The 27441-nt window shown below is 53.6% G+C and overlaps 1 protein-coding gene across 1 annotated transcript in view; it reads right to left on the bottom strand.

The window, feature by feature from the left end:
- Window positions 1-13899: 13899 nt before the first annotated feature.
- The window catches only part of EFNB3 (ephrin B3), a 38769-nt gene continuing 25227 nt past the window's right edge, over window positions 13900-27441 (bottom strand). Inside the window, exons 2-5 of the mRNA XM_063301674.1 lie at window positions 23486-23778; window positions 18083-18175; window positions 15474-15578; window positions 13900-14392 (exon numbers count right to left, since the gene is read on the bottom strand). Of these exons, the coding sequence (XP_063157744.1) occupies window positions 13986-14392; window positions 15474-15578; window positions 18083-18175; window positions 23486-23778 (898 nt within the window). The 3' untranslated portion in view covers window positions 13900-13985. The remainder of the gene's footprint in view (window positions 14393-15473; window positions 15579-18082; window positions 18176-23485; window positions 23779-27441) is intronic.

Here is a 27441-nt window from a genome sequence, read left to right on the forward strand (position 1 = left end):
TCCTAAGCATCTCGGTTCCCCTCCATCCCACCAGAGGAGAGCCAGACAAAGCCTTTGTTCCCAAGATTTGCTGAGCACACAGGTTTCCAGCAATGCCGTGGGACGGCTGCACCCACATGGCGTGCCCCTTTAAAATCTGCCCCTACCTTTCTTCAGGGGGAGGGGGAGCGGGAAGCCGTGCTTCTGACCCATTGAAATTCCAGCAGGCCGGCTGGGAGAACCCCTTTGGCAACAGACCGAGAGGAAAATGGGGCAGGTTGGTGGTGTGGGGGTGGGGGGGCAGGCCAAGATGCCCTCCAGGCAGGACTGCACATTGGGACTGCTTTGAACGAAAAGCATTTGGTAAATGAAGTGTGTGAGTAAATAGCTAGACCAACAAATGCATTTTTTTTAAAATGACCCCTATAACAAAGAACTTGCCAGCACTTGTTGGCGGTTTCACACAAGCACACAGAACCTGGTTATGGAGAGAGAGGGCGCAAACCCCCTGGCCTGTCTTCTTGGTCAAATCCTGGAACTGTTGCAAGGCTTCTGCTGAGCATACACACACACTGGGAAACCCTTTGATATCTGGGCTCAGGCAAACCGAGCTAGATGATGGTTTGGTGCCTCCGACCCACCCACCCGTTATTTGCGGTAAACGCCCTTCTTTCTGCTTGCCACCCTTTTCTCCCCTGCAGATGCTGATGTAGCTTCACGCTCCTTTGCCAGCTGCTTCTCTCCTTACACACACACACAGACATGCACACTCACAGAGTTTGTCTCAATTAACACCTCCAAAAAGGAGGTGGCAGGGACTGGATCTGCTGACATGCCGCAGGAGAGACTCAGACGTGTGATGGTTTTTCTCCTTTCCTTCCACCTTCTGTTTCCTCTTGATGCCACCCCCGCCCCCTCCAAAATGGCTGGTTCTCTAATCACGTGAACGAGAAGCCGATCAAACCCGCAGGCTTGTTTCCAGCCCTTCAACACGTGGGGAAAAACAGCCGCTGCAACAGTGCCCCTGAGCACGTCAAGCTAGCTTTCCCCGTCACAGACCCAGACACGACTTCTCCTGAGGGCACTGGGCTTCTGCAAAGGCCGGGATCCCTTCACACAACATGCTAGCCCTAAACCTGGATTTGTAAGCCAGACAAACAGTGGGTTAATCACACGTTGCACCCAAAGAAATAAACAAGGTGATGTGCTGATTCACACAACCTGCTGAACCACCAACCCTGGGGCCCCTGTTTCAGCCTTCTCTCATCTGTTGTGTGAATGCAGCTGATATCTATCCATGCTCCAGGAGGCTGGCTCTCAAGGCCTGCCTTTGCCAACCGGAGAGGCCCCTCCTGACAGCATGGCAGAGGATGATGGGTCCAGTTTGAGGAAGACTGCTTGGAACGCTGCAAGGGAACCACAGCCATGCTTCTCCTTCAGACAGGCCCAGTGCCAGCCTTGGTCAGTTGGCCACTAAAGAGGCAGAGGGCAGAGCACACTGGCCCAAAGGGGGCACTGCTATCTCAAGCAGGCTTCTAGGGGTGCATGCCAGCCCTGCCAGGCGAAGGCAAGGCGCATCCCCCTGCATAAAAGGAGCTGATGGGCGGGGGAGGCCTGCAAGGGAGCCACCATGCAATTTGCCCAGCTAATTTTGAGCCTGGTCGATATTCTGCCATCCTCCCCCCTCCCACCAATTCAGCAGCACCCAAATAACAGAGAGTTATTTCGGAAATGTCTGACAAGCAGATGCCTGACCTTTCGGAGAAACTGACTTGCTTCTTGATGATGGAAATTGGTTGGGATTTTTTTCCAGTCTTGCGTTCAGAAAAATCAACCCAACGTTGGTGGGTGTCAGGAAAGAGTGGCTTTGCAATGAGAGCAGCTGGGGGGCTTGGGACTACAGTTCCCAGCATGCCCAGCCAGCACAGCTTACCCATCTGGCAGGGTTGTCCGTAGATACGGTCAAAATGTCAGGCCCTTCAGCTGCACCACCATGGCTGCCATCTTGACTCTTTTGACCCTGCCCTGTGGAAACCCTGGCATCTGGACACCCCATGGGACAGGCCTGGGGTGGCCCAGATTCAGCCTACCTTCCCTTTAGCCAATCGCTTTCTTTCAGGCAGTGCTACCTTGCAGGGTTCTGGGGAAGGCCAAATGGAATGAGAAAAGGAAGGGGGAGGGAGGAGGGAGGAGGAAGGAGGACCCATCCCAGCCATCTAGGCAGGATTGCTCAACATGCCTGTGGTCGTGTGAGAGTTGGGGGGGACCCAATCTGTCTGAGAAAAGGTAGGACAGAAATGTGGAGCATCGGGTAAAGAAATACAGACAGTCCTCACTTAGCGACCAAAACTAGGACCAGAATTTCAGTTGCTAAGTGAAGCGGCCATTAAGTGAATATGACACATGTTCACGACCTTTTTGCGGCAGTCATGAAGCAAACCACATGGTTGTTAAGCAAATCATGCTGTTCCCCATTGATTTTGCTTGCCAGAAGCCAGCCAGGAAGGTCGAAAATGGTGATCACGTGACCATGTGACGCTGCGACAGTCATCAATGTGAACCGGTTGCCAAGCGCCCGAATCATGATCACGTGACTGGGGGGACACTGCAATGGTTGTAAGTGTGAGGACCAATTGCAAGTTGGTTTTTTCAGCACTGTTGTAAGTCTGAACCGTCACTAAATGAATGGTTGTTAAGCAAGGACTACCTGTAACCCGTTGCAACAGGGGCTGAACTATTCAAGATCATAACAAACATGGGGTGGGGTGCAAGGTGGGCCTCTCGGCCTCCCCTCATTGGAACCCCAAAGCAGGCAACCCCTTGCTTTGCCGTTGCTCCCTTGCAAACCGTTTGTGGTTTCTCCTACATTCAACCGCCCCTCTGTTCCCCTCTTTCGAGACCAGCATCCCAGGCTGGGCATTCTGGGATGGGGGAGAAGAGGCCATTGCCTGCATGGTGCACCCCCCACACGCCAATGTAGGCTTTTTAAATGCTCCTCTCCTCCCTCCTTGGATGTCTCTTTTCAAGCCTCTGCTGTAAAGAGCACCCCCCTGGGCACCCCCATTCTTGTCTGCCAGGGCAGCCCCCTCAGGACCCTTCTGATGACTGACTGCCCAAATTATGGGATTTGCAAGGCTGCGCAGCCAGACCCCACCCCCCCAAGAGTTTTGTCTGGGTGAGTGGCTGGCGAGGGCAAGCGGGTTGTGGGCACAGGGCTTCTGACTGTCGTTTTCCAGCCAGCCAGTCAGCCAGCCAGCCAGCCACAGATCTGCTCAGAGACGTGCCATCCGGCGCAGATTAATTACCCTGCTAATCAGAATGTCACGGGCTACTTTCTCCAAACGGTTCACAAAGTCAAGATATATTAGCGGTTCCGCTCGCCGACTTTTCCCAAGCCACCGCACTCTGTCCTACCCCAAATGTGCAAATTAAATCAGGTGGTCCTTCTTGGCAGCGGCTGTGGCTTCCCCACCAGTGAACTGCCTTTGTGACAGCTCTCAGTTATATTTCCCAGAAGACTTTGGGCTTAGTGTGATTCTGGGGCATTGTGGGAAATGCAGTGCTGCTGCCCTCCCCTCCTTAAGTAAGCCAGCCAGGAGGGTGGCACTGCCCCCAAACTTTCCCTCGTCCATGGGGAGGGGGTGGGGGTCAAAAAAGGCACAATGGCCGCTCTGCCCACATACTTGGAGCCCTGCTGGGGGAGGCCATTTGCTTTCCTAATGATTAAGGGAGGGGGCCTTTATGATGATGGCCCTTCGTTTTCTGGAAGAACTTTCCCAAACAAATCCTCGGGGTCCTACCACCATGCGCTGGGCTTTTTGGAAAGGCTTTTGATTAATCAACCGATCGACTGATGCCAAACTGGTATATTTTTAAAGGACTGCTTTGTTTTGCTCGACGGCATAACGATTAACTTGCTGCTTCTTGCTGTGGCTCCTAGAATTTTTCTTGCTCCCCAAATGTTGAATGTTCCGGGTGTCTTCTGGATCTTGGGGGGCAGCATTGACAGCCGAATGGCTACGCGCCGGCCATAACGCCAGGCACCGTTTCTACCCCGAGGAATCCTTCTGGCCCCTTTGAGGGGAGGTCGAAGGCTTGCTGGACCCATATGATTTTGGGGCTCTCCTTTGATGGCAGCCATTGGACGAAGAAACCACCTGTGGGCAGCGGTAGGCAGGGTTTCTCAACCTTGGCGACTTTAAGAGGTGTGGACTTCAACTCCCAGAATTCCCCAGCCAGCTTTGCTGGCTGGGGAATTCTGGGAGTTGAAGTCCACACCTCTTAAAGTCGCCAAGGTTGAGAAACCCTGTGTTAAACCATGGTGTGTTAAACAAGTGTGTGAAGGTTGAATTGGGGGAGGGGGATGCTTTGGATGATCCCCCCCAGAACTCACCCTGTTGAAATTCCCCCTAGCTACATCATCATCATCATCATCATCATCATCATCATCATCATCATCATTATTATTATTATTATTTATTAGTTTTCATGCCTTTTTAATTTCCAGATACAGGAGTAAAACTCGGGCGTGCAGGCTGGGGAGGAAAATGGGGCAGGGAAGTGTCTTATTCCGGCAGTGGGAAGAGAGAGAGGGCCCCCCGCCCCAAATTCCCCCTCTCGCCAAGCCCCTTTCCCAGCCAACCGCATCCTTTGCCCCTCGCAAATTCAGGGGTCCGAGCCCCCGGCGCCCCTTCCCCCATTGACGGCCGCCCCCCAGATGACAGCAGGCCGGCCAGTGGTGCGCCGGAAGGGAGGGGAGGGGGCCACTAGAAAATAGCCCCCCTCCTCTTTTTCCTAGGAGAGCGATCCTGGGGTCAGGGCACAGTGTGCTTTCTGTCACCGGGCAACAGGTTGTCATGGTTACCTTGCGGTTGCCCAGGGCGATGGCCGGCGATAGGAACACCTCCCCGTGGGGTGTGGTGATGGTGAATAGAGATGTAAAATTTCTGGGGGAAAGAAATTGGAAATGGCTTCTGTCCGTGCTCTCCCGCGCACTCCCCCTTTCTCCCCTGGGGTGCAGAGGGGGGGCACCGCAGGTGGAAAAATTAAACCTTGGGAGCCATTGCTTGTCCTCCTCGCCCCCAGCCGAAGGGGGCTCTTCCAGACTCAAGCAGAATATCGAAAACGAATCCATCTTGGGATGCGAGCAAAGGGAGCCCGTGTTCACAGAGGGGTCACTGGGGGAATTAATAGATCCGGGAGGTGATTGCATGTGTGTTTGTGTGTGTGTGTGTTGATACACACAGAAACGCACAGAGTATACATTTCCCCCTGCTCTTTCCATAGTTTTTCCATCTAATGAAGAGGAGAAGACCCCCCCCCACACACACACACCCCTCGCATGGCAAAGGAAATTTCCCTGAAGGCAACCCAAGGAAAGGAAAAAAGGGTGTCCCCCTTTTTTTTAATAATAGCTTTATTACATCTTAAAACAAAGAGATAAAATCCCGCAGAAACTGATGAAGGAAGAGAAAGGGAAGCGCAGAAAAAGAAGAAGAAAACAGAAATAGAGAAAGGAATCACTCCCAATTCCTTTGGCGACAGATCAAAGTAAAACTTACATTAAACTCTTCCGCTAAGGTCACAACACAACATCCATTTTTTTCTATCGTCAACTAGCGTTATTAACCCTCAAATCCGTATATCATAGTTTCATTCTTTTCTGGAAAAAAGGGTTCCCTTTTGAGGGCGACCCTGTCCTCTTACCCCCCACCCCACCCCAGAAAAAGAAATGCAATGTGTGTTGTGTGTTGTGTTAGGCATTAGGGTCACCCTTTCCTCCCTCCTCTATCTTCCCCTCTCCCCTGTCCCTCTTCCTTCTTCTTCCCACCCCAGGAGAGATTTTCCCCTTTCAGTTGGCGTTTTAGCCCCAATGACCCCCTTCCCCAAAGCAACCCCTTTGGCCTCCCTCCCTCCCTCCATTTGGTGATATCTCATGGCCAGCCACCAGGGGTCAGTATGGCGTCATGGGCTGTAGCATGCAGGGCAAGCACGCATACACCAGGGGGCGACGTCCCCAGGGCTGCGCAGGGCCACCTCCCCGGTCCACAAGAAGCGTCTGCAAAACAGGGGGGCGTTTGACACCCCATCCATCCTTGCCGACCTTTGGGCCCGCCACTTCTGCTTGGGGGGGGGACCTTTGTTTGCCTGTCGCCAAACCTCCCCGGCCTTCCAGCTGCAGGGAGAGCGGTTGGGGGGGGGCTGGGGGGAGAGTGATTGATGGAGCACCCTTTTCTCCTCCCATGTCAGCCCCACGGCAGCTGCTGCCTGTCGCTTTAGAAAAGGCCCGCCTCTCCTTCTCCATCAACGGGCCCCAGGCAGGACTGCTAGAATGGGGGAGCCAGATGGGGTGCCAGCTTGGGGGAGATGGAAGGGGGACAGAACGATCTGTCAGCTGGGCCCACAATATGGCATTGGGACCAGATGGGGGCTGCCCAAAGGCATGATGCTCTTCCCACCTGGGGCAGAATGTGGGGTGGGATCTGCTTCCTAAACCAGTGTTTCTCAACCTTGGCAACTTTCAGATGGGTGGACTTCAACTCCCAGAATCCCCCAGCCAGCCTTGTGCATCCTCAGCTTGGATGGATCAGGGGGCTAAGGATGATCAAGGGCAGAGCCCCACCATATTTGCAGGCTTCCCAGGATCCCTGGATCAGCTCAGACTAAGCAGGCATCCCAGCGCTTAAGTAGTCCTACTTTCCACAAAGGCCTTGGGAGACAGGAGTATTTGGGGGAGCCCTTCCATCCTGGGGCCCTCCAAAAGCTTTTAACAGACTTCTCTACTTTCAGCACTGATGAGCCATCTCAAGGGGAGCCAGCTTGGCCTTCTTTTGGACCGGATGCAGCCCCCCTGCTGGTGAGCAGAGGAGGTGGGGTGACATGGGCCTGGCCCATCCCCCTCATTTCAGTCCTCCCGTGACCAATCTTGCTAAGGGGCAGCCTCCCACCCTAGCCTTTAGAGATGCCTCTGGAAGGGGTCAAGCTGGAGAAGACCCCGAGGGAGGAAGTCTTCTAGAAAACCAATAGTTGGGTTCACATGTTATCCCAAACCTTCGTGGGGGTGATCAAGGGGCAAGCCATGGTTATACGCCATGGTTTACAGCTTAGTGTAAGGTGCGAGCCCAGCCACCTGCAGCTTAGTCACCAATTTGGGTTAGCCAAATCATGGCTGAGGGTCCTGGCTGAACCCAGCCACCGAGCACCACCATAGCTGGATTTCTAACCATTGGATTCTAATGTGAAACAGCCTGGAATAAAGCTTTAAGAAATGGTGCTCCATAAGATAGCTTTAGCAAGTCTTCGGTGCTTTGTTCTACAAAGACCGTAGAAAGGAGGAAGAGACACCATTTAGAGATAAGATAAAGCGAGGACAATGAAAGGGGAGCACAGAAGCAAAGCTGGCATTTTTTGGCCGTTTAATATTCTTTGTCTGCCCATCACATCATCTGCCACAGCTTTTGAGACTTCTAGCAGAACTCCTAGACCTGGGGTGCCATGCTCTGGATGACCACTAGAGGGCGGCCAGAAGATTCATAAAAATCACACGTTTTTGCTGACACCTAGAGGTCTTTGGGACTGCTGCAGCCCAGATGTTGTCGCCCTACCTACAGGCATTGGGAAGAGGCCAGATCCCCTTCTGGATCCCACGTGCCAGATTTCCCCAGCTGCTACCCTCCAGATGTAGTAGGATTCCCAGCCAGTGTTTGCAAGTGCAAATATCTGTATGTCTGAGTAGCTACAGATAAAGATTTATTGTCGGAGCACAGCCAGAAGTCTTTTGCAATAGCGGGAGATACAGTATGTACCGCTCGGGGTTGAACGCGGCAATAAGAACTCTGATCTAATTGCTGTTAAACCAGTGTTTTTCAACCCTGGCCACTTTAAGAGGCGTGGACTCCAACTCCCAGAATTCCCCAGCCAGCATGCACTGGCTGGGGAATTCTGGGAGTTGAAGTCCACGCCTCTTAAAGTGGCCAGGGTTGAAAAACACTGTGTTCAACAATGGCGAAGCTGAAATGCCGAGCACTCGGCTGATCCTTGAGCCAAATTAGGGCTCCACCCTGTAGACACAGCAAACCCAGAGGTGGGGTGAGCGGAGGGCGATTGGGCAGGGAAGTGATGGCGGGGCCATCCCTGTCCCACAAGCCTGCGTGGGAGGAGAGTGACAAAGGCCTGCCCTGCATGCCCTGTTCCCCTGCCCTCTTTCTTGCTCAGGAAGCACTGCTGGGGACAAAGGGCAGACCGGGCTGCCGCCCACACGGGATAGTGCCACGTGGCTACCACAAAGGCTGAATCAGGCGCTTTGACCTGTACCCGTCCGGGGCAGCTGCAGGGACCCAGCTCCTCCTTCCCATGCAGACCACTGCGCGAAGGGGCACAAATGTCCTGCTGGGACCTGAGTGAGCATCAAGGAAGAGCATCAACCTCCAGTGAGGAAGGAAGAGTTGGACCCCCTATCCACCATGATGTCCAGGGATGGTAGGGGGTCGAAATCTTTTGTCCTTGGAGATCTGCTACAACCAGAAGTTGTGGTGTTCCTTTCTTCTCTCTTGTGCCCACATGCACACCACAACTAATCTATCTATAAATGCATCGTGGAATGGCTTGCTCCTTCAAGGTGTTGCTGGGAGACTCAACGGCCTGCCTATTCCAGACCTTGGAAAAGAACCGGATCGTGTTGGGTAGGGTCTCCAGCCCCTTCTCTGGCCTTCTGCCTGTTTTCCACAAGCTGACCCTCCAGAATTCCCAGAATCCCCAGCCAGCGCAACCGAGAGGAATCCTGGGAGCTGCAGCTGCTCAACCTGGTCGTTGCCCACCTGGGGAAGTTGGATGCTTTGGGCCAAAGTTCCCTTCCAGGACCCCAGAATTCCCTTCCCAGCCAACATGGCCATTGCAGGGGATTCTGGGAATTGAAGTCCAGGTTGGGAAAGGCAGTGCTAAGAGATTCTAGCACCCACCTTGTCAAGAGCCCTAAAGCTGGAGGTGAATTCTGGCAAATGCAGCTTCCCTTCGCCCTTCCAGGGAGAAACTGCCTTCATCCTCTCCTGATCCCACCCACGCCTATTAAAGGGTACAAAAGGGGTCCATTGTCACCCACTTTGGAAGCTAGCCAGCCAGGGCCCTGGGCCTCAGATGGGGTTGTTGTTGTGGATAGGAGGGCCAACTCAGTACGCCCAGCCTTCGGCTATCCAGGATGTGAATGGTCAGCATCAGGCTTCCAAGCTGCTTTAAAGCCCCCCAGCTCTCCCGTGTGGACATTTGCCCCAGAGGACCGACCCTGGTGTGTGTTTACATCCAAGCGTGCACATTCCCTTCTGTGCCTACAGCAGTTCAAGACAATGTGTGAAATCTCACCCTTGATTATGAGGATAAGACCAATAGTGGAATGAACAATTCTGATTTGAGAGAGGGGCAAGCCAGAGGCGGTCTGTGCATGCTCAGAGGCACTACAGCGGGCCTGCACAGCATAACAGCCTGCCAAGCAGCCTCCTGGGCCCACTGGCAGTCTCTAAAAACTCAATAAACCCACCACCGCCAAGCTTCAACACTGCCAGGAAGGCTCTGCTGCCACCGCCCCCTCCTAAAAGACACGCTGCCAAGTGCCTCCATCGCCTCCAGGCCCCATCGACACTGCCAGCTCCATCGTGCCCGCCGAGCCAGTAGCCACCAAACGGCCGACTGGCGTGCCAGCTATTCTTTGCAGTCCGCGATTATTTTTAATTTAACAATCCGGCCCTTTCCCCTGTACGAGGCCTGCCCCACAATGCTCCCTAGCAGGGCAAACACGTCCCTGGCCTCCCGCGGGGTTTAGCCCCGCCAGCGGCCGAGGCAGATTTGCAAGACGCCCGCAGCTGAGCGGCGGCTGCTTGGAGCAGCTCTTGCGCGGCTCTTGAGCACTTGCAAACTCCTGAGCCCGGCAGCTTGCGGTGCAGGGGCCTCCCAGATTGATTCCCTTCTGTCACTGGCAGGCCATCCCGCTTCCTCCCGGACCCCCAAGGAGGCAGACTCCAACGTCGGCTAGGCAGAGGGCCTGGGAATCTCTCCTTATCAACCCGTGAGATCTCTCTGCAATTTAAGCAGGCGGAAAGGGCGACCCACAGCCCCCCCTTCCTCCAGTAGATCCCTCTCCTGCAAAGGCCGGGGACCCCGGACGGCCGCGGGCTCATTAGCAGCGGCTTGTGCCAAGTTGGAGACAGGAGGAGAATGTGTGACCTAATTGGGGAGTGACCCCAGGGGACCTTGGCTCCCGGCCAGCGGCTGAGCCGGCTGAGCTAATGGGCTCTCCCCCTCGCGCTCCCCTGGTAGACGATGGGGGGAGCTCCCCCAAACCCCTCCTTGGACTCATGACGGACTGGCCAGGGAGCGATTCCCTTCTCGGGTCCGTTAGTTTGGGCAATTCGTTTCTGTCCTTGCAAGTTGATCTTCTTGTGTTTTGTGTGTGTGTGTGTCAGAACAAGAGAAAGAGAAAGATTCTCTCGTTCGCCCCCACCCCGCAAATTATGCAAAGTTAAATGTTAATCCAAATTTCACACGACCATGCCCATATTTGGAAGACAACTGCATCCAGCATTTGAGAGGACGGAAAGGCAACTTCAAAGCCTCCACAGAAAATGGAAACAGAAGGGAAAGGAAACCTTTCGGTTTAGTTAGCAAACTCTTAAATAATAAATCCCAAGCGTTGAAGGAACAGCTGTGCTGAGACCACCACCGAGCCAAACCAAACTGTCTTGGGATGGCCTGCTTTACCCAGCCCAAGACCACCGCCACCCCCCCCCCCCCCCGCGTAACTTCTGCAAGCCTCGGTTGTCCCTGGACATCTTGCCACCTGCCTGCTCGGTACCCGATCTGATTTTGACTCTTGTCATGGAGAATGGTTAAATGGAAGCCCTCATGCTGCAAAACGCGAGGCATGTTAACGCCCAGCATAAACCTATTTCCAAACGCACCTTCCGGCCCCGGGTGAACTAGGATACATCCTTAGCCAACAAAATGCAGAGGGGACTGTGGCCAAATGCTCCCTTTGGAAATGTGCCCACCGGCCCAGAGAAAAAGGCAGAGGGACGTCTGGGGAGGCAGGACAGAGACGTCGCCCCACTTGGCATCACGCCGTGCCTCTACGCCCCTCTCCGTAGCAGTCACTTCCTCCTCGGACAGGACCCTCCCAATATGGCGGCTTGTGTTCTTTCCTAGCCCCCCATTTCACGGCCAGTTCTGCCCCACTCCCTTGCTGGGGCGGATGCAGGACCAGCAGCTCTCTTCTGCATGGCTGAGTTGCACTCGGTTCCCAAAATAACCTCGTAACTCCTTGTCTCCTTCCAACGCTGACAAGGGGTCTAGATACGGGAGGAGACAGGCCCCAAATGCTCGGGTTGGTGGGGCAGGAGGGGAGGGGAGGGGAGGGGAGGGGAGGGGAGGGCAGGGAGAGATTGGGGGGCAGGAGGAGGTCCTGCCCCCCCAACGGGGGACACGCCTGCCTGTTGCAATCAGAACACATTTGAGCAGTCGGGAGATTATGCTTTCCTGGAAAAGCTTGTGCTGGTCTGGCCCTTCCCTCCCTCCCCCTTCCCCCAAATTCTCACCCCATAGATTCCCCTTGGCTGCTGTTTACTTAAGGCAGGCCCAGGCATGGCCGAGTGGGCGTGGGGAGCCCTCAATTAGATCCCTGGTACAAGGGGCAGACATAGCCCTGGGGAGCCAGGGCCATGCACGCTGTCGTAATCCATCACATGGAAAGCGAGGCCCGCCGGTCCAAGTGCTCAAGGAGGGACCGCGAGGCTCTGGGTGGGGGGCGCGGCTGTTCGGGGCCAGGAGAGAAACCAGGAACAATCGGGCAGAGGCGGCCGGGCGCTGCGGCTGCCCCACGCCCAGAAAGTGCCTGCTTCCATTTCGGATGGACTGACTTTGAGGCAGGGAGCTGAAAGGGCAGGCAAACATTGCTAACCACATGTCGTTTCTTCCCAAGCATCAAGGAGGCCTTTGTCTAAAAGAATGCATATTTTCAGGGCAGGATCCAGTGATTTTTTTTCCCCTTTGTTTGCCCGGAAAGCTGTTTCCAGTTCCAGCCTTGAACATGTGCAGAATGCTTTCTGCTTGCCTTTGGACAATCAGCCCTGGAGGTGGACCTCCGGAGCAAGCTGTTGGCTGATGTTCAAAGCTAATGCACGGCACCCGCCCAGCCAGATGACTTTAGGGCATATTTGAACCTGTTCCCCAAAAGCATGTGTCCCTGAACAGCCCACCCAGGCAGAACTTCGGCCTTGCATTTATTTTTTTTTCCAGAAAACACAGAAAGGGCAGAAAGCAGCGGTCTTCTCCTGCCTTCCGTTCCACCCGTCTTCACTGTCCAGTGTCGTAACATTATCCCAGCTGTGTGGTTCTACGATGAGAAGCCCAACCGCCCCTTGAAGGTCCACAGTGGCGTCACGGGAGGAACCGGTGTGTGTGTTTTTTTTAATTTATTTTTTTAACGGGATGAGCGCGGACAAAATAAGCCAAGATGAGTCCAAGACATGTTGCACAGGAACGTCTATAATCAACAATGTCCAACAGTAAAATTCCATCAAGAAAGCTAAGAAACTTTCAGATTAAAAAAAACAACAACGAAACAACTGAAAAAAATCTTCTGTTAAAGCTGAAGAAAACCACAGTTTCCCCTGAAAAGCAGGAAAGTTGACCCACGCACGTTTCCCAGTCTAACACAAGAAGAAGTCTCGCCTCACTTGGCGTTCCACTAAACATCACACACGATATGTTGCCACTTCATCAAAACCCCATCAAAAGTTTGGGAAATCCTTCCCAAATTGCAGGGGGGGGGGACGGAGAGAGAGAGACACATAAAGGCTTTGAAGAACTCATCCTCCCCTCCCACCCAACTCCTACTTCCCACATGGACTGGTGGGGAGAGTCGGCCATTTTGTTTGTCATCTCCTTCTAGCCACTACACAACAAGACTTCAAAATGGTTGCCACTGGATAAACAAACCACCGATCCCTTCCCCAGGAACAGAGTCCGATCAGTGGGTTCCTCTGTGGCCAAACAGCGTTCCCAATCCAAACGTTGGCAGAGAAAGGGGCCCTTCACGCACCCTGACGCACAAAAACCGGATGTACGTGCGTGCCTGTGTCTACGCAGAACAGGCAATTTGGGACCAGGGTTGCTTGCAAGCAACGGAAGAGCCCCTTGGTCCGCAAGGCTACAATCGGGAGGAACCCACTGGGAAAAAAGGAGAAATCTTGCAGAGGCAACATTGCAAAAATAGCAAAATTGTGCAAACTTCCAAAGTTTACCCAAAAAAATGAACAATAATAACGACAGATTTGAAATGTTGCTTTGGGGTCACATGGTGGTTGGAATAAGGCAGATCTGCAATCTTCCTTGTTTGGATTTGTGGCGGCTGACATTAAATGCAACCCAGAGTGCTGGGGGTTTGCTTCTCACCCCCCTCCCCATATGTCTAACCTTATCAGCACGGCCCGTGAATAAGCTGTCAGAGGGAAAAGAGAAAGACAGACAAGGCAATCAAACTGAATTATTGCAGAGAAACGGGCGTGTGGTGCGCAGGCTGGAGACTTCCGCTCCCAAATCTGTTTTGGCAGGTGGGCGCACCGGTGGGAGCCAAACTTCACGCTTGGGCTGGACCTTGCCGAGGCGTCAACAGCTTTGTAGCCAAGAGAGGGGTCCTGAGGAAGGGGAAGAGCTGTCACTATAAAACTTCCTCGAAATTGGCCGGAAGGGGGTGGCGTCCCTCGTTCCGTTCCTCTTGGAAAACCGGAATCCGGAGGGGAGAGTGGTCCTTGCCTCTGTTGTGGCAGAAGCCATCTCAGTTCCAGCGTCCCCCCCAATAACTGGAGGCGAGCCAGGCACCTGTGTCTTGAACCCCTCTTTGTGCAGCCTCCAAGCTGAGCAACAGCGCCTGGGGGCAATGTCCCACGGTGCCCCGTCTGCTCCAAGTCCTTGCCTGCCCACCGCGGAGGTCCTGCGGGAGCTCAGCGGAGCCGCCCCTCGCCTCATACTTTGTAGTAGATGTTGGCCGGGCTCTGCGGGGGCATCTCCTGCACGATGTAGACGGGGTGCCCGTAGTCGCCGCTCACCTTCTCGTAGTGGGGGCAGAATGCACTGTCTGAAGTCCTGAGGGGGATGATGATGTCGCTGGGCTCCGAGCCATTGTTGTTGGCGCCACCACCCCCGCCTGCCCGCTTGGGGCTGGTCAGGGTACTAAGTGACAACGGGGGGTGGTGAGACTCACTGTGCTTTGCCCGGTGGTGGCGGTAACACAGGGCCCCCGTCACGGCTGCAGCCACCAGCAGGACAAAGGCAGCTCCCCCAGCAGCGCCCGCAATGATGGGCACGTTGGACTGTGGCAAAGGGCCGTTCTCGCCACCCACCTTCCCAGTGGTGTTTCCAGAGGGGGGTCCTGTGGGCAAAGGGAAACAGAAGTTTAGTTTGGCTCCTCCTGAACCTGAACACGGAGGACGTGGAAAAGCACTCCCTGACAATTTACAAACGGTTAAAAACTGGCTGGAGCATCTCGGAGTCCCAAAGGAGCACCTGCCTGCCCAGCAAGGATGCCGATTGTTAGTGTCTGTCGGCTCTGATTAATACAGCTAATTGCCTTCCAGAAACCTGCCTTGGCCAGCCTCGTAGGGATAGTTCAATCTTCAAGACCCATCACATTCCACCCAGCCCCCCTCCAATTCCCTTTTAATTCCTCTGCAGGAGGATAGGACAGCCAAACTCTTTAAACTCTGCTACTCCCTGTGCTACTTCCCTGTCTGGGCTTGCCAACGTATCAAGTCTGTACCCAGACCAGTGTTTCTCAACCGTGGCAACTTGAAGATGGGTGGACTTCAACTCCCAGAACTCCCCAGCCAGCGTTGCTGGCTGGGGAATTCTGGGAGTTGAAGTCCACCCATCTTCAAGTTGCCACGGTTGAGAAACACTGGTCTAGACTGAGACAGGAAACAGGGGGAAAGGCTGACCCACTGCTTCTGCCCCAGCTAGCTCCCCAATCTCAGCTGACATGAAGGCCACCTGGGGGACCAAATGCAGGCAGTGCTGTGTTGAGCAGGGCATTCTGGAAGCCAGGAATCTGGGTTCCGCCTCTGGATACCTGTGGAGGTACCCGCCTTCTTGTCTACCCTAGCAATGCCTATGGCCACAGGTGAGTCTCCTGTTCAGGGCCCTTTCTTTATATGCCAGGCATTCGTGGAAGAGAATAGATTTTGCCCCCAAAAAGCGTACTGGCGTATGGTATGGGAAGAGGAGAGAAAGGGGAAGGAGGAATGGGCCAGGACATCCGGAAAATCTTCCAGAAAGGAGTGGGGAATATTTGGGCTATCTCCACCGATAGGACTGCAACTTCCTTCCCAGCTGGCAGATCACAAATCCTGCTGGCTCCAGGTGATGACAGTCGCGACGCCACATTTGAAGGCTGCTCAAAGGTGGTGGAGGAGGTGGAGGGAAACTGCCACGGGTGGATGGGAGAAGGGCCATACCTGGGATCATTTCCTTGTTGGGCTCAGCAGCACCCGGCATCCCTCGCTCCTTCTCAGCAGGCGTGGCTGGCATGGACTTCTGGGATTTGGAGCCAGTGTTGGGATCTGGCGGGCAAAGAGAGGGGGTGGGCAAAGGGAGAATTGGGGCAGAGGAAGGAGGGGAAGTCCAAGCAGCAAGAGATGCTCCATGCCTCGACACATTCCCTCTGGTCCCCTCCCTGGAACCCAACTGCCGCAACAGGGGCATCTGCAAGGGGATGGATCAAAACAAGTGAAGATGGCAGCTGAGACTGTACAATCAAAGCCCTGCCCTTTCTATGCGTAGCCACATGGAAAGAGGGGCATGGTTTTGATCACACAATTATAGTCACCATCTTAACTCGCCCACTGCGGATACACCTGGCTGCCATTCACAGAAGGGCCTTGACTTGATTTTACCTATTTTCTGTGTACGTACAGGTAATCCTCGACTTACGGCCACAATGGGGACTGGAACTTCTCTCACTAAGCAAGGCAGTCATTAAGTGAATCACACCTGATTTTATGACCTTTTTTTGCAACAGTCTTTAAGCAAATCACCATGGTTGTTAAGTGAATCACATGGCTGTTAAATGAATCCAGCTTCCCCCACTGACTTTGCTTGTCAGAAGCTGGCTGGAAAGGTTGCAAATGGCAATCATATCACCCTGGGACGCTGCAACTGTTGTAAATTCATGCCAGTTGCCAAGCGCCTGAATTTTGATTACGTGACTGCAGGGATGCTGTGATGGTTGTAAGTGCGAGGACCAGTCGTAAGTCACTTTTTCCAGCACCAACATAACTTTGAATGGTCACTAAAAGAATGTTTGTAAGTCGAGGACTATCTGTACTGTACAATCTAACCTTTACCTTTTGCTAAAGCTGGGGCCAGCTGGAGCTGGGCAGGTGAACCTGCAATACCCCATACGAACCACTAGTCTGTGCTCTGAACACAGATCTGTGAGCTGCAGGACCTAGGGTTACCAGCAGAGGGAGACAGGGCTCACCCCTGACTAGAGATGTTTAGAAGCTCCTATTTACTTCCTGCTGCTGCCAAGTGAATTTCTTAACTTGCAATTTGCTAGGTTGCAGGTTCTATAACTCCCACGCTGGCTGGGGATGAAGAGATCTGTAGTCAAGCACAACAAGATGGTGCCCACAAAGGCAATTACAGAAATTTAAAAAAGAGCTGTAGTTGCCCCTGCTGCCACTAGATGGACACAGAAGGCCGTCTGACTGCACTGCTACGCCCTTACCTATAGGGGGTGCCACTCACAATGGATCCCACCTCCAAGTGAGGATTCCTGATTTTAACACCTCCCCTGCTACAGTTCTAGACCTCTCCCCCTTTTCTACACAATAAAATCCCATCCCTGGCAACTTCCTTAAATTTGCTTTGTTTTCAGAGCCCACCCAGATGACAAAATTTGGGACATCTTGATGTATTTCCTTAGGTGACTTAAGTACTTGGAAACTTTTAGGTGGATTTTTAGGAGGAAAATCCAGTTCAGCTACAGTCCCCTCCCCATCCAAATGCATACATTTAAAACCTCAAAACAACTCTAGATAGGAGAGTTTGTGGAAGAATACAGTCCCGCGAATGCTTTGCGATTCTGTTTTGTCCTCCCAGCACCCCCCCCAACATCTGGGGATGAGGAAATGAGGACAGGACAGGCTTGAGGTGGACCAGGGAGTTTCTTGGCCATACGCCATGGCAAACCAAAACCACCACCCCCAACCCCACGAACGGGGCCCTTTTTCCTGGGCAGATGTATTGATTCTATTTATGTGGATAAATAATTACGGCATGGGGTGTGTGTCTGTGCGCTAGATCGACAGGTAGGCTGCCAATGAGTACAAAGGTGCACTTGAACATCCAGTAGCAAGGGTTTGGGAGGGTGCCACCAGGCAGCAGGGCCCGGAGAGGTGGACGATAGGCAGGTAACAGGTGCCCTACAGTTTCCGCTCCTACTTCCTTTCCAACTGACTTGTAACCTCTGGGAATTCTTGAGCTGATCTGGGTCACGCAGCCACTGTCCCAGACCTGGCAGTTGCTGGAATGACCATGACTCAGGTCACACCCAGGTACCCCTAAGGGCATCTTTCCTCTCCTAATTTCTGCCTTCCTTATTCCACCCCGCCCGGCTCCCTTCCTGTTGGCCTCACTGGGTAAACCAGATAGAAATCACAACCAGATGAGCTAATTCTACTTTATTGTAAAGCTACATTAACTGAATCTGGCAAGTCTGAAAGTACAATTCTCCCGCCGTCTCCTTTACAGCCCGAGAAACTAGGGACGGTCCCTTCTGAGCCTCTTTCTCCACCCATTATGCAGCTGCGGGCTAAGCTGTCTCTTATCAGACATTTCCCTTGGCAGCGTCTCTTTGCTGGGTCTCCCAAGGCCTTTCCCACATGCCATTACGGTTCCTTCCCCAGGAGGTTCTGGCTGACAGAATGCACTTCTCTAGCACAAAGCGTGCCCCCCACCCAGCTCATCCCTCCCAAAATGAAGCCAGGATTTCCAAGCCCCCCAGGTCAGTTCCTTTCACCCCAGCCACCAGTTGTAGTACCTGCCCCGGTGGACAACTTACGCTGCCCAACCTTCAGCACAACTTTCATGCCTTTGGAAAGGCAGGCCCCGCCCTTCAAGTTCTCGAGCCCTTCCTTGGTACCGTCTGAGGTTGCTGCGGGAGAAACGAAAAAGCTCGAGATTAACGCCCGTCCCGGGTTAGGCTGCTGCAGCAGGCTGTACGTGGGACCGGCCCTGAACACTGTTTGGGAACCTCAGCTGCTTCAAAAAATATCCGTAGGACTTTTGGACCAGAAACGGGAACCCAGTTCAGTGGTTTTTACACCTCTGCACCAGTTATGAGACAGGGCAGCAGCCTGCGTGGCTTGGCACGATGGACCTGGAGGAAACCCTAACTCAACCTTCACTGAATTCCCAAGCGATGAGTTGAAGGGCCTCCAAGGAAGGAATTCGGACAAGATGGCTGCTTTTACAGAGTCCCACATGGCATGAGGCAAAGATGGGGAAAAAAGAAAGAAGTTTTTAACTGCAAAAAGTGCTGTGGTTTCAGAAGTGCTGGGTTCATCTGCTATTTAATTTTTCAGCTAACCTGCAAGCTCCCCCATCCGGTTTCATGGTGGGCCCTGAGAATACCCTTCACATATTTTAAATAAATAAAATAAAAGGTGTGAGTTGAATGTGAAGATGACTGCAAAGCACCCTGGGCGGGACAAGAGGACAAGGAAAGGGGAGGATCGGGGGCTCCGCGGGGTATGGCCGAGGAAGTCAAGATGGTGGCCACAACGTAAAATATGGGTGGGGCTTCAGTCGCACTGTCAGGGCTGCCATCTTGACTTTTCTGACCACACCCTGCAGACACTGCTGGAGAGGATACAGGAAAAGGCTCCAAGAAAAGGCCAAAATTCCCTCCCTTGGCCCGGTTGGGAAACCCGGCCTGTGGCCTCGTGGGGTGATAATGGAGGGCCCAACCCAGCTAATCCACCTGCCCAGCAACTCGGATGCCCGTCCAGCCTGCATTCTCGCCGCCCCACCCTACAGCTGCAGGGCCATTTAATATTTAAACAAGATATTTAATGTTTGCCCAGACAAGGATCCCCTCATGATTGGTTAATGAGCTACTGCAATCCTGAGGCATTTTAACTCAGCTGCTCTTCCAAAGGCTGGCTGGCACCATGGGTACCAAGCAGGCAGGCAGGCTGTCCTGACACGCCCCGTACCAACGCCAACCTCGTCCTGGCGCAGAAGCCGTCACCCTGGCAGCCGGAGCCGCGCAGGGGCATCTAAGGAGATGCCAGGGTGGCGCAGGGGATGCCTGAGGCAGGGCTGACTCGGGATGCAAGGAACGAGGAAGGGGAACGTGCTGGCAGGGAACTCTGCCAACATGCCACGGACTCAAATCCGTTCAATTGCAGCCGGGAAGGGGAATGGAGGGAGCATCCTTTTGATCTCCGTCCAACTTGCGTCTTCTTTGCAAAAACGGGGTGCTCCGGCGGGCCGAGGTTGTCTTACCAGGATGAAACCTGAGAACTGCTGCCCGTGGAAACGGGAGTGGGGAAAGGGGATTTTTGCAATTTGATTTGTAATCAAGTCGTGATTGCATTAAGCCACGTTGCTATGGCTGAGCCTTCCCTCTTCCCATCGCTTTCCACAGAGAGAAGAGCCAAAGCCGTTTAAAACGCTGCCTCAAAGGTGTGGGGGGGTGTCTTATCCCACCACCCACCAGCCTGGGTAGGTCAACAGGCTTAATCCCAAACACAGCACACGTCTGTGCAACTTGCACAAGCGAGCCAAGCTTACTAGACAGTTTTATTTATTCATTTTATTGATTGATTGATTGATCGATCCAATTTATACGCTGCTCAGCTCACTGTATAAGTGACCCTGAGCGGCTTACAAGTTTTTCCCAAATGGGCACTCCAGTTGCATTGGGGCGACAGCTCCCAGAATTCCCACAGGAATTTGGGGATTTGCCATCTCGGTGTGTGTGGGGTGTGCCAACTCCACGGTACTTCCATTCCTAGCAAGGCCTTAGGAGCCTGGGCCCCTGGGGATCTACCGCCTGGGGTTGGGAGACTGGCATCCAGGGCAGGAACCGAACCAGGTGAACTCCAGCCTGAGCAACCCATCCATGTTTCCCACCAGGCTGAACCCATTAAGTCTGTAATCAGCACCTGTTGCCAGAGATTCTATTGTGTTTTCCCACAATGCCTTCCATTGGGGCAGGGCCTTATGGGAAAGAAGCATACTGGGTAGGTCTGGGTGGGGTCCAAACTGAAACACTTTCCTGGCATGGGTGGGCAGTCCGGAAAAAGAGTGGAGAGGCGCACCAGGGACTTAGGCAGTGGTCACTGTCAACAGTTTTCAAAACTACAGCTGCAAGTGTGCTTAAGGGTTATGTATCTTTTGTAAGGGAAAACAGGTGGAGGCGGGCAAGCCAAGCCCATCGGTTTTAGATGCCCCCAGCTGTGGCTTTGAACCAGATGTGCCCAGCCGGTGGCACAGCTAAAGTTCTCCCTGGAATAATTGTCCAGGGACCAAATTAGGCCACAGTGGAGGGCTCCTCTGCAGCTTTTCCTTTCCTTGTTCAACACTCCTGGGGTGTCGCTTCTTCGTCTACCGCCCCCCCCAAGGTGGATTAAAAAGGTAAAATGCTTTCCCTGGTACTCCTCAGCAGATGAAACGTCAAGGAATTAAAAGGTTTCCTTTGGCAAAACAGAAGGCACTCCTAGGGCATTCAAGTGGAGGCAGTTTCGGAGGAAAATGCACTCTACGCATGGTCAGGGACGCTCTTCTCCTGGAACTTGTGCAATCATCTTCCCTACCCTTCTGATATCTTCACCACTTCCTTCTCCCTAACGACTCTCGCCAACAGTTGTAAGATGCAACCAGTTGTTTGCGAGCTCCCTTTCCTCCTCCTGCCCTAGATGGCCCACCCAGCTCCCCCAGGGACCCCTGTCCATAGCCAGCTTCCTCCTTCCCCTCCACTCAGCTGTCTTCTACTCTCCCTCATGCTTGGCTGGGCATAAAATCTCTGAAAAAGGAAAAATAACTGGGTCAACAACGCCGTGCCATCCCCAAAAAGACACCAGGCCAGCACCAGGGGGGGGTGCTCACATCAGCTGGTTGGAGGGGGGGTGACAGAAGGCATTTGGGGCCGGTGTGAGATGGGCTGTCAGAGAAGCGAGCGACCTTGAATGTCCCCCTTCTTAAAATGAGTTAAAATCCTCTTCTGTGTCTAGATCTCTCTACCCCTGCCCCGCCTAGCCCAGCAGAGAGGTGGTGGCTGGGGAGCAGCGCCCGCTGGGAGAGGGCATCGAGAGCGGGCAGGCCTCTTCCTTTCAACAGCATCTCCTTGCCCAGGGGCAGGCAGAAGCAGAGAGAAACGGAGAGGGAAGGCGAAAAAGGAAGGAGGACGTGTGTGCGAGTGTGCATGCATTGTGTCTGTGGGAGTGGATCACTGAGCCTGCGGAAGACCTGGAGCTGAATGCCAACCCCCACAATCCTTTGCAAGGAGACGGTCCACCCTTCCAGGCCCAACGTGGCGCCCCCTCCAACCCCACCCAGTTAGAGACCCCTCCCCAAATGAGAGCCACCCACAGCCAGCCAGCATCGCACAAACGGCCAGCCTGGAACATGGCAGGGTGTGTGCTTTCCAGTACCATGCACCAGCAAGTTGGTGGGGGGAGCTGAGAGACAGCGGGGGAGCATTCTGGTGCGGGTGTGCATTTGGGCAGGAGCGTGCGGGGGTGGGTGTGCAAAATTGGCTGCTTACCACAACGCAGTGGCGGTGGCACAGCCAAGTCGCCAGCTCATACAGATTTGTGGGGAGAGAGTTGCCATGGCGATGGCTGAAGGGCCACCCCAGGCAATGATGTGACAGGGATGCTGGGCGGGCGGGGGGGGGCAGGGAATGGGAGGGGGTCGGCAACAGCCTTGGAGAACTCGCCCGCCCCTCTTTTGGAAAAGGAAGGCCTTCCCCTCCCTTGGCCTTCGGATCTGCAGGAAGGTTCCCCCAGCACCGTTGCAATGGGGGGTGGGATGTTCTCCGGGCTGCCCAGGTGTGAAAGCACAGCTGGATCCAGAGCAATGGCAGCCAAAGGATGAACTGGGGGGGTGGGGAAACTTGCTTCTCCATCTTTATTGCATGCTCAACCCCCCTCTCCTGAAGCAGGGCTTCCCAGATGTGCTGAGCCTACAGGATAAGCCCCAGCCATGCTGGCTGGGGACTCTGGGAGTTGTAGTCACAATCCCTTGAGAAGGCCCTGTCTTGGGCAAAAAATGTCCAAGCTCCCTGCCCCCCCCATTCCTTCTCTAAAAGTAGCTTTCCCCCCTCTTCCATTACTTCGCCTGGCTCCAGATGTTGCTGGCCCTGTCCCATCCCTTCGAAGTTGCTCTCAGCCATCTTCAGCATCTGCCCAAGTGGGCCGAGATGCCTTATCGGAACACGAACAAAACACCGCCCAGGCCTTGGTGCCTTCGACAGAGGCCGTTCCCTGGCCATCTTGGCTTCTAGAAAGGACCTTTCTCAGGGAACAACTTCCCTCCCCAGTTGTATTTACCCATGCTCTTAGATCTGGCAGGAGAGGCACGCTCCCGTCCACCAGGAGTGCCACCTGGCAGGACCCAGGAAAAGAGCCTTTTTGTTGTTGTTGTTGTGGCACCTGCCTTCTGGAACATCATCCCCTGGAGATCAAACTTGCCCAACCCTGCTGGCCTTTCGCAAGAGCTTGAAGACTTGTCATCAAGCGTGGGGCCATGGAGGTGTGGGGAAGCCTGTTGTATGGTTATATTTACTGTCCCAGTAGAAGAGAACCTCCATAGCTCAGGGTTGGACTGGGGAGTCCCTGGTGCTCTCTGAGCCCGGTTGTTGGCTTGCAGACGTTTCATGACCCAACTAGGCAACACCATCAGTGCGAGGGAGGGTGGGCTTTGCTCCCTGTTGATATCCAGTAGCTTGCCCTGACTGTGTCAGTGGGTAGTTTTCTCCTTGGTAGTTCCTTGATTGGGGTCTTGTTTTAGATTATTGTTTGTCTCCTTGGTATTATTTAAAACCAATATTCTAATCAAGGAACTACCAAGGAGACAAACAGTCAAGCAGACAACAATACTCTAATCAAGAACTACCAAGGAGAAAACCACACCCCACCAACACTGGCAGGACAAGCTAACGGATATCAACAGGGAGCAAAGCCCACCCTCCCTCGCACTGATGGTGTTGCCTAGTTGGGTCATGAAATGTCTGCAAGCCAACAATCAAGCTCAGAGAGCACCAAGGACTCAACAATTATATTAATTTTGCTGATAGGTTGGTGCTCTCCTGGCTGATTTCTGGGGCTATTCATTCCTTTGTGATAGTGCTTTGATCCCATTTTTAAGCATTGCTAGCCGCCCAGAGCCATGGGTCCTGAGAGAGGTGGCCGTATAAATGTAAAAAACAAATAAATGCACCAAAAAGGAGGCTTACTGATGATGTAATAGTCCTGGTTGGACTTGAACTCGTGGCCCCAAAGGTTGGGACTATACTCCTGGAATTTAATGGTGAAGCGCATGTCCTGCTCGGGACGGTCACAGGTCAGCAGCAGGTTGGGGGCGCGCAGGATCTCGCAGCGCTCTGCCTGCTCGGTCTGCACCAGGTACAGCTTGTAGTATTCGTAGTCCTCAGTAGAGAAGGGGCCGAGAGGCACCGAGCGGGGGCAGATGAGGTCCAAGCGGTCGCCGATCTGGGGGTACAAGACGTAGCCCCCCTCGTTCTGGAACCTGCCAGGAGGGAAGCAGCACATCAGCCCAACAGGGAGGCCAAACGCAGCAACACAGATCGCGAAGGCGGGCAAATGTCACTCGCTCGCCCGCTCACTGGGGAGCCTGGCAGGAACTGATCGCCAGCCTGCACTCTGCAGAGTCCTCCCTCTTGCATCTGATTTGACTGGATTTCCGCTTCTTGGAAATAAAGTTCTGGTGCTAAATCTCATCCGGGAACTACAAGGAACATTTGCTATCTGTTCCCGTCGTACCAGGACCGCTGTGTAGGTCTGCGGTGGCAAAAAAAATCGGAAGAGGCCTGGGAGCGCTTTTTCCCGACGAACAAATTATCTTCCGATTTTTTACCCCTTCCCAGTGACATCTTTCTATTTACTCAGGAACCTTCCCGTTTTTCCGAACACACACTTTGAAAATGGGATCCTGCAAGCAAAGAAAAACACACCACTGGCGGTTTCTCTGCTTCCCCTGCAGGGCTCAATTAGACCAGATTTCATTTTCCATTTTGGCTGGAGATGGGCAAATCGCCTTCCTGAAGGACGTGCACCCCACTTGGGGGAAGGCGTCACTTCCCCATGAAGATACGCGCACACATCAGATTCTCCCAGGCTCCCTTGGAAAGGTGCGGCAGCTTTTCAAACGTAAAACTTGCTAGACCTGTTCAGCTGGGGTACACTGGGGGGTGAGGGGTGGGCAGGGGGGAGATAAAATAACACTGCCACAGACTCTGCTCCCTTTTTAAAGCAATTTCCCATGTCTTTGCACAGACCTTTATCCATCTCCAGTTTGCTCCTATCTTTATTTGGGCATTGAAACCCAGCGTTGCATCATCCGATGAATGGGTTAGATTAATGCATTAAAAAAACATTAAATCGCCTCAGAATAGGACCACAGGGAGCAGATATTTGGTGTTATCTTTAAAAAGGGCCTCCGTGCTTTCACTTCTAGTTTTCCATTTGAGCATCTTTAAAACAACTCCAAATTTAATCGACTGATTTATTCAGCGTTGCAGGAGAGCAGAAGATCCAGACTTACACGATGTTTGGGGCACTTCTTCCACCCTCCAGCCCCCATGAACGCAAAGGCCGAAAATCCAACTCCGTGTTAACAGATTTAACGTGAAAGCCCAGCACGATTGTGCGAGTTGAGTGTGCTTCCTCCCTGTGTGTAATTCTTTGCATCTGCCTTTAATTTAAGTTCTCTGCCTACCCCTCCCTTGCAACACTCAACTTGGTCTGCCCCCCGCCCCCGCCACATACCCCTTTCCTTGCAAGCCCAAAGCATTCCAACCTGTTGACATCTGACCCCAAAGCTGCCTGTCCCCAGCCCCTGGGACCGATCAGCTGCCAAATGAGATAATAGTGTGGGGAAGATGGGGCGTAACTGGGGTGGAGCAAGCTGGAGGGGGAGTAGATGCGATCCAGGAGTGGTGGGCTCTCTTTTCAAGTCTTGAGGAGGCCGGCACCAGCTGGAATTGCCCTGCCCGGTGGATGAGCAGAGGGCTGAATTTGGGTTAGAGCAGCTGAACTGGAGCCAGAGACTGGCCCATCCCACCATCACAACGTTGCAGTGGGAAGAGTCTGCCTAGCGGAGGCCTGTTGAGAAGATGGAGAACATCATCCTTCAGGAGCGGGGTGCAGTGGCACATCGCACCAAGCGTTTGCATATTGCCAGATAACCCGGGGCAGGATCTGCATTTCACCACCTCTACTCTGCCCCACCCTGGTACCCTCTCAATGTGGTGGGGGATTCATCTCCCCAAATCTGTAACCGGGTGCGGAAAGTGAAATGCAACACCCCTGGGGGCACCTGGTTGGAGAAGGCCGATTCAGGGACTGAGCCTCCAGACAGCCATCCACTCAGGGCTTGCCACACCTGAGATGCAACACTCCAGTCTGCCACTAGGTGGCACCAAACAGCTGGAATTTCCCATTCTTTTCTGCCATCTACTGGTGGTCTGGATTTTTCCAGCCCAGATATTGCAGCCAGAGGCCTGGTCATTTGTGAACATGGCTCCAGATTTTTTTTCAAGTCCTTCAGAAGCTCTGTGTGTGTGTGTGTGTGTGTGTGTGTGTGTGTGTGTTTGTTAGAAACTAAACTGCTACCCTTTTTGCCCCTTTAGCAAAACCTCACCGCTTTAATTCCCCCCCTGCTTAAAAACTCTCTCAAAGCTAGCGCATCCTTTTGGAGGTGAAGAGCTAAAAATAAATTCCATCTGATTCAGCTGCCCAGAAAGGTCCTGGAAAACACATTCAGAAATATCGATCCTGAACGGAAAGAGAGATCCTGAGCTTGGGATCATACCAGCCACGATTTCCAACCTGACCATTTTTCCAAACCGCAAACCAGAGATTTGGCCCACTCATAGGAACGCACACACACACACACTGACCTGTCAGCCTAGCCACAGCAGCGTGTGGCCAGGGGGTGGGCCCACAGCCTCCCCCTCCCTTCCCTCAGCTTGAGACCCTAAACAGCCAAACACCCCCCCGCGGCCCCAAACAGGCTGTGAAAACAAGGACCTTTGACCAAGCCGATCCTCAAAATGCACAGCTCCATCACATTCTCCGAGCAAAGGAGAAGAAACACAAACTTAAGAAAACAGCTGAGGCAGCGGTCTTGCACAGCCGCTACTCCCACCCCCCCTTGGATGTGGACCCAGCCCAGATCTTCGGCTGCACAATGGAGGAAGTGGGGAGACAGGAAGCAACGGCTTTGGGGAGAAGGGGGTTTCTCCAACCCGCTGCTGTTTGGAGGGGTTGGCCTACGACTCCCATCATCTCTACCGGCAAAGTTGGGGATGATGTGGTGGTAGTCCCCTACCCTTGAAGACCACCAGGTTGGAGGAGAAGAAGGTCCACACCTTGCGTTGGCCCCATAGGAGAGAGCCGAGAGGCTCTATTCTCCTCCGCTGACTTCTTCCAAGCACAAAAAGGGGTCCTGATCCACGGGTTATCCTGCCCACTCTCCTCCCGATGCTTCAAGGATCTTGAGGCTCCAACTAAATAAACCCTACGAAAAACCTGACATTTGCATCAGACATCCAACAGCAGGACTGGACGGTCCCTTCAAGGTATCTGTCGCAAGGTTGACCCGAGTGACCGGCGTCACCCCCTGGGTGTGGGGTCAGGGCAGCGGACCTCCTGCTTTGCACTGTCCCCTTAAGGCAGACAAACTGGGAGAGGCGGTGGGCAGAAGCTGGCCTCCAACTGATGCTCTGGTTAGCCCAGAGAAAGCAGCTCTTGGGGCAGAAGGACGCCCGGAAGAAGGGGGAAAGGAGCTTGGAGATGGGGTGAACAGATGGCTCTTATACTGAAGTGTGCCTCTGGGCAGACATGGCCTCCTTGTCAGGGTGAATTCGGTTACTGGAAGCACTGACCGATGGGTGTGTAGCAGGATTTCCAACCCCATTGTGTCTTGTCTGCCTGATGCAAGGATTGTGGCTACCACAAGCTGTCTAGATCAGTGTTCCTCAACCTCAGCAACTTTAAGACGTGTGGGCTTCAACTCCCAGAATCCCCCAGCCAGCAAGCTGGCTGGGGGATTCTGGGAGTTGAAGCCCACACGTCTTAAAGTTGCTGAGGTTGAGAAACACTGGTCTAGATAGTCTGCTAGTTGGAACCAAGCATGGGAGGAAAACTAGCTGAGCAGTCCCTAAAGCCG

Source organism: Candoia aspera, chromosome 4 (genome assembly GCF_035149785.1).
Source record: "Candoia aspera isolate rCanAsp1 chromosome 4, rCanAsp1.hap2, whole genome shotgun sequence".
NCBI lineage: Eukaryota > Metazoa > Chordata > Lepidosauria > Squamata > Boidae > Candoia > Candoia aspera.